General features: G+C 36.7%; 1 protein-coding gene across 1 annotated transcript; it reads left to right on the top strand.

Moving 5' to 3' along the window:
• Nucleotides 1-305: 305 nt before the first annotated feature.
• LOC147556325 (uncharacterized) lies at nucleotides 306-6,769 on the top strand. Its single transcript, XM_086664252.1, has 2 exons — nucleotides 306-394; nucleotides 3,070-6,769. The coding sequence occupies exons 1-2, from the start codon at nucleotides 385-387 to the stop codon at nucleotides 3,885-3,887; spliced, it is 828 nt and encodes a 275-aa protein (XP_086520378.1). The 5' UTR covers nucleotides 306-384; the 3' UTR covers nucleotides 3,888-6,769.
• Nucleotides 6,770-7,465: the final 696 nt, after the last annotated feature.

A 7,465-nucleotide genomic window follows, 5' to 3' on the forward strand; every position in this document is an offset into this window, starting at 1 on the left:
AACAGTACCAGCAATATAGTTGTCAAAATATATCAAATTTCTGTTGGAAGAAATTCCAATATATGTGGGCTCACATATGTATAGACATGTGTATGGCTATCTCAGTAAATTGTCAAGTCGTAAAGTGGTCTAATATGGATTGACTTGACTAGTAGGTATCAAAGTGTCATGGAATAAACGTGTAGAGGCCATTAAGTGATTTCTAATTTGATGAGGGACCAAATTAGAAATAAAAGTCTATAAATAGGGGTTATGGTCCCCATTTGGGCTTCTTCCCTAATCTCTACATTTTTGGTTAAGTGTGAAATCCCTTCATCACAAGAGAGATTCTAAGGAGAAGAAGAACCAAGTGGAAGATCAACCCTACCCAACCATCTTTTAGCTATGGATCAAGGTACGCTTCCGTGATTATTTCATCTCTATGAATCTTTTGGAGTTTATGTAAGTATGCTTGTTCATGTTATTTGATTTCATCATAATCATCTTATAACATGATTAGTTTAAGCATGTAAGGTTAAATATATTTACTAACAATTGGTATCTAGAGCCACTCCAATTTTAAGGTTCATTGAGAAATTTAGGAGTCTATGGTATTTGATTTATCTTTTGAATATATATCAAGGTTTTCTTATGTCTAAAACTTGGGGTTATCATGATCTTCCATGAAAATTAAGTTCAGATAATTTGTAGATAGGTTATTTTGACATATAAATATTTATATCATGTGATTTGGTTCCATTTCAATATTTAAGGATCAAAGTTTTGATATAAAATTGAAACATAATGATCTTAAATATTTGCTTTGAAAGTTTTATAGACACAATGAATTTAGTATAAACACATGTTATTAAAATTTTGATATTGATTTAAATCCTTGATTTATCAAAATTATGTGGAAACATATTGGATTAAACACATCATTTGTAGAATTTTGGTATTAGATTAAACTATTATTTATCAAAATTTGGATCAAGTTTTTCTTTTATGGATTAAGTTCATGTTTTTTTTTAAATAAAAAAAAAAAAAAAACATTAAAGTTGTTTTTTTTTTTTTTGAAACCATTGAAACCCTTTTCATTCATAAGTGAATAAATCACTGATTTACATGGCAAATTGTAATTCCTCTCTGTTCAGCGACATGAGAGTTACATAAGTAAATTCTAAGAACTTCGAATGTAAAGTACCTCATGAGGTGAGAGAACTCGGACTAGACTCTGACGAAAAAGATAGAAAAAAGATGAAAGGATCCTAAAGATCACGAATAAAAGGACCCTAAAGGTCAACAAAATATTAAATAATACAAAATAAGAAAATACTAATTTAAATCCCCGTCGCTTTCACCGGAAAACCGCTATTTTCGTCGGAAACCGTCGCCGGAAAACCGTTACCACCATAGAAAAAACCGCCGTCATCATCGGAAGACATAATTAACTCAGCAAGTCTCAACGAGTTAATTCCTTCTTCTTTGTTACTGATGAAAGCGATTCCTTGTTCTTTCAACCCAGATCTGGAGGAGTTAGGGTGGCACTAGGAGAAGGGACTTTGACCGAGGCTTGTTTGCAAAGATTGGTACCAACAGAGACACCACAATGTTTAGGAAGTTCAAGGGCTCGGGTAACATTAATACCCATAGATGATAATAAATTTGGATAGGTGTAAAGTTTGCATAAACATGGAAGTTGTTTTTCTACTGTTTCTCTAAGCGGTTTACAACATGACTGGTGGTTTAGTTGAGTTCAAAAAAGTTGCACAAGGTATCAAACCAGAAGTACAATCTCCTTGTGCTCGTGTTTTTTCCACCATAGAAATACCCAATACCACCGTCATCATCATCATCATCATCAAAACAATAATCCTTGAAAGACCCATGTTTCTATTCTCTCTCTAGAACTGATTTCTCTCTTTCTCTCTCTAGAACTGATTTCTCCGAAGACTAAGATTTTAGGTCCTCAAGACCATCATCAAAGGTCCTCAAGACCATGAATTAATTGAAATCCCGAAGAAATCCGATAAACCACCGTGAAAATAGAACTAACCTCCTGTAACTGCTAGTACGCCGCCCAAAACTACCTGATTCACCGTCAGTAACAGAATGGAACCGTTTCCTCCGCTGCACACGTTCTCTCTCCTATATAGAGAGAGAACAGGGACTAATCTTTCTTTTAAAGTGGGGAACTAAAACAGCACCCCACTTAATGTGGGGTGCGTTACTAAGCATCCCCACTTTAAAGTGGGGCTACTGTTAGTAACGCCCCACTTTAAAGTGGGGATGGAAGGTGCCCACGTTCCTTATTAATTGGAACGTGGGCAGTCCAGTCAGTTGGTCTGACCAGACCAACTGACTGGTCAGTCAGATCTGACTTGGACCGAGTCAGTCAGATTTGACTCGGACCGAGTCAGACAAACCTGACTCAGATCTGACTCGGCTGAGTCAAACAATTCTGAATGGTTTGACTCGGTTGAGTCAGACATGTTTGATTGGTCTCAGTCAGACAGATCATTTAGTGTGTTAGACCGGTCTGACTTATTGAGTCAGACAGATCTGACTGGGTCAATTACAGACCAAATTAAAGGTTCTTTTTTGAACATTTATTTTGTAAAATTTAAACAACTAATAACTGATACATCCCTCAAATAATATCCGACATTCGATAGAACTAATTGAAGTAAAATGTCGCCAAAGTGACCTCTTTTATGTAGATTAGTTCCATGACAATGTTGGAGTAGGCTGTGTATATGTAAATTCATGCGGATATTAAGTCGACCCAAAGGTAGTTTAATATTTGGCCGAACTACATATACACCTGCGGTGATAAATGTGAGATGATTGTAAGGTGTCCATGTGAATAATGAGTTGGTCCAAAGATAGACTTATTGTTTGACAGGATTTATCGTCTATGTTTGATTACTGCAACAGAGATACCACTTACAAATTAGTATTACTGTCCAAAGACTTGATGCTAATGTTGTGCTCGGTATTCTGCTTTGTATCTAGTTATTGTTTAAATTTTAAATCTCACTTTAGTTATGATGTGAACATGTAAATTTATTATGTCTATTCTCTGTGTAGTTGCTGCAAATATACCAATGAATGCTAACAACATTCCCATTCTCAATGGGAACAACTTTAAGGACTGGAAAGAGAGCGTTCTGATCGTTCTGGGCTGCATGGATCTGGATCTTGCACTTAGGGTGGAGCAACCTGCCCCTCTTACGGATGATAGTTCTCCTGATGAAAGGAGACACTATGAGAGGTGGGATCGCTCCAATCGCATGAGTCTCATGATCATTAAGCGCGGCATTCCAGAAGCTTTTCGAGGCGCAATCTTTGCTGAGGTAACTAAGGCCATTGATTTCCTTGCCGAAATCGAAAAAAGGTATGAAAAGAACGATAAGGCAAAAACAGGAACGCTTTTGGCGAACCTGACTTCTATGAGGTATAAAGGCAAGGGAAACATAAGGGAGTACATCATGAAGATGTCTCATATAGCTTCCAAACTTAAGGCACTGAAGCTCGAGCTGTCTGAGGACTTACTCGTGCATTTGGTAATGAATTCTCTTCCTGCACAATTTGGTCAATTTAAGGTCAGTTACAACTGTCAAAAGGAGAAGTGGACTCTTAATGAGCTCATTTCAAATTGTGTGCAAGAAGAGGAAAGAGTGAAGCATGAGAACTCTGAAAGTGCTCATTTGGCCAGTACCTCAAAAGGGAAGGGCAAGAAAAGGAATAAGGATAATGAAGCTGCTAAGGGTCCAGAGCAAAAGAAGCCTAAGGAACAAAACGGTTGTTTCTTTTGCGGAAAACCTGGGCATATGAAGAAAGAATGTACCGAGTATGCCACTTGGCGTGCCAAGAAGGGGTTGTCTGAGCTACCGAAAGCCAATTGATGGTGAAAGATACATCTATGTGGGAGACAGGCAGGCGGTAGAGGTCAAGGCAACGGGTCATTTCAGGATATTATTAGGAACTGGTTTTTATTTGGATTTGAAAGACACTTTTATTGTACCGTCATTCAGACGAAATTTGGTTTCAGTTTCTGTTTTGGACAAATTTGGTTATCATTGTTCATTTGGAAACAATCAGTTTAGTCTTTCTTTAAATTCAAATAAGTGTGGTACTGGAGTGCTTATGATAAGTTATACATCCTTAAAGACAGCAGCTTAAATCCTTAATAGAGTACCATCTAAAGCAGTTGCTAAAGCCAAGTCTAAAGTATCTACATATTTGGGGATGTCCATCTGAGGCAAGGCTTTATAGGCCGAACGAAAAGAATTTGGACTCCAAAACAATAAGCAACTACTTTATTGGATACTCGGAGCGATCTAGGGGCTACAAATTTTATGATCCCACAAGAAAGTCTATTTTTGAGACGGGAACTGCAGTGTTTTTTGAGGATGTTGAGTTTGGAGGGAGAAATAAGGTCAGAGACATTGTCTTTGAGGAGGAATCGATTGTGATCCCTAGTACTACTTCTGACAATGTACCAATCTTCATGCTTACGATTGTCGAAGAAGGAGATTTGGAACCCTTAGAAGACAATGTTGAACAACTCCTCACTCCAGTTCAGGAAGTTGTTCCTAAAGGACAAACTCAACAACCTCAAGAGGAAGTGCCATTAAGGAGATCCAACAGAGAGAGGAGAAGTGCTATTTCGGATGATTACGTAGTATATCTCCTAGAACATGAGGACACTGGTGGATTGACAGAAGATGATCCAATCAACTTTCGTCAAGCCATGCAGGATTCTAACTCTGAAAAATGGATCAACGCCATGAATGAAGAATACAAATCAATGCAAGACAATCAAGTTTGGGATCTTGTCCCATTACCTGAAGGTAAGAAACCCATTGGTTGCAAATGGATTTTTAAAACTAAAAGGGATTCGAAAGGTAATGTGGCTCGTCTTGTGGCTAAAGGCTTCACTCAAAAGGAAGGCGTAGATTATAAAGAGACTTTCTCTCCAGTTTCTTTGAAAGACTCTTTTAGGATAATTATGGCACTTGCAACACATTTTGATCTTGAGCTACATCAAATGGATGTCAAAACGGCGTTTCTCAATGGAGACATTGATGAAACAATATATATGGTTTGGAAATTAAAGAAATCCATCTATGGGCTCAAGCTGGCTTCCCGTCAGTGGTACTACAAATTTCATCAAGTCGTAGTCTCATTTGGTTTTGAGACAAATATTGTTGAGGATTGTGTGTATCACAAGTTCAGTGGGAGTAACTTGGTATTCTTGGTTTTATATGTCGAAACCAGGAGACCCCCCAGTCGCTAAAGGAGACAAATTTAGTCTAAACTAATGCCCTCAAACCAATCTGGAAATTAAAGAAATGCAACAGATTCCTTATGCTTCAGCAGTTGAGAGTCTGATGTATGCTCAAGTTTGTACACGTTCAGATATAGCATTCATTGTCGTTATGTTAGGCAAATATGTAAGTAATCCTGGAATGGATCACTGGAAAGCAGTCAAAAGGGTTTTCAGATACTAACAGAGAAATAAAGATTATATGCTCACATACAAGAAGTCGGATCCTCTGGGAGATCATAAAGCATTTGATTCCGACTATAGTGGATGCAAATAATTACAAAATCAGTATAAGGCTACATTCATCTATTTACTGAAAGAGCTATGTTAGGAAGAGTGTTAATTAAACACTCATAGCTTCTTTTGGATCATGTAATAGAACTTGTAGCAGTTTTAAGACATCCAATTTTGGATTAGGATTGCAGTATTTTGTCACTAAAAATGTCATTCTAAGGGTATTAAAATACCATTAAAGTCATATTGTGACAATTATTTTGCATCTGATTCATATTAACAACAACGAGAACTAAAATTTAAAGTTCTCGGTTGTGAATAAAAGAACATAGAGTGGGTTTCTTATAGAGCATATTAAGACAAACTCCATTATTGCGGATCCGCTAACTGAGGGATTAACACCGAAGGTGTTTAATGAGAACATTGTTCTCATTGGTGTTATATCACTATATGGTAATAAGGTTTAGTGGGAGTTTGTACACATATGGTTTGGTGTTATTTAGACATTGCTCTATGTTTTGGATATTTTCTGCAGAAATAAGGTATTCAGTTATTTTACACTCTGTGATATTATGTTAAGGTCGATCTCAATAAAGTTTCGGTAGGACCAGTTGGAAATAGACATGGTAAGATCACATTGCATGTAATTTCCATGCTACACGTCCATGATTGATCTATGTCATTTGGTTATGTTGGTATGTGTGACTACTGATGGATTTAGTGACGATTGAATGTTACGAAAGTCCCTTTAATCCCATACTAGCACAACTGATGGACCAGATTGTTTGGGATACCTAATATTTGATAGCACATTTTGAGCTCATAAGGATGTACACATTTCTAGATAGCATATGTGGCCCAAGTGGGAGATTGTTGGAAGAAATTCCAATATATGTGGGCTCACATATGTATAGACATGTGTATGGCTATCTCAGTAAATTGTCAAGTCGTAAAGTGGTCTAATATGGATTGACTTGACTAGTAGGTATCAAAGTGTCATGGAATAAACGTGTAGAGACCATTAAGTGATTTCTAATTTGATGAGGAACCAAATTAGAAATAAAAGTCTATAAATAGGGGTTATGGTCCCCATTTGGGCTTCTTCCCTAATCTCTACATTTTTGGTTAAGTGTGAAATCCCTTCATCACAAGAGAGATTCTAAGGAGAAGAAGAACCAAGTGGAAGATCAACCCTACCCAACCATCTTTTAGCTATGGATCAAGGTACGCTTCCGTGATTATTTCATCTCTATGAATCTTTTGGAGTTTATGTAAGTATGCTTGTTCAGGTTATTTGATTTCATCATAATCATCTTATAACATGATTAGTTTAAGCATGTAAGGTTAAATATATTTACTAACAATTTCTGTTTTTCTTCAAACCCTAGCTACATCAACTCTTCAATCCTTTATATATGAGTTAAGTAATCCTTAACTTAACTAAACTCGACACCAATTTCACCATCAACAAATATTAAAGTGAAATCCCCAAAATTTACAAACATAAAACCTTAGGTTTTAGAACAAATTAATTAAATCATCAAAGTTTCTTACCTTGATTTAGATGTTTGGATTCTCCTTTGATGAAACTCATTCCAATTCCTCTAAATTCGATACCAAAGACTCCATTAAAACCATGATAATTTTACTTAGGGTCTGTTTGATACGTGTGAAAATAGGCTGAGAAAATCGATTTTCTACCGTTTGGCTAGTCAAGTTGAGTAAGAAAATGACTTTCCCATTGTAAAATAAAGTGGGAAAATGTCTGACTTTCTTTTCCCACAAAATACATGTGAAGGGAAAATGTCTGACTTTCTTTTCCCACAAAATACATGTGAAAACCGTTTTCACACACCAAGGACGGGTTCTCTCTCTTCCGCCTTTCTCTCTTATCTCTCTTCTCGTCTTTCCCTTACAACT

The sequence above is a fragment of the Eschscholzia californica genome, unplaced genomic scaffold (assembly GCF_041429995.1).
Source record: "Eschscholzia californica isolate CP2 unplaced genomic scaffold, dmEscCali1.0.p SCAF_2, whole genome shotgun sequence".
NCBI classification, from domain to species: Eukaryota; Viridiplantae; Streptophyta; class Magnoliopsida; order Ranunculales; family Papaveraceae; genus Eschscholzia; species Eschscholzia californica.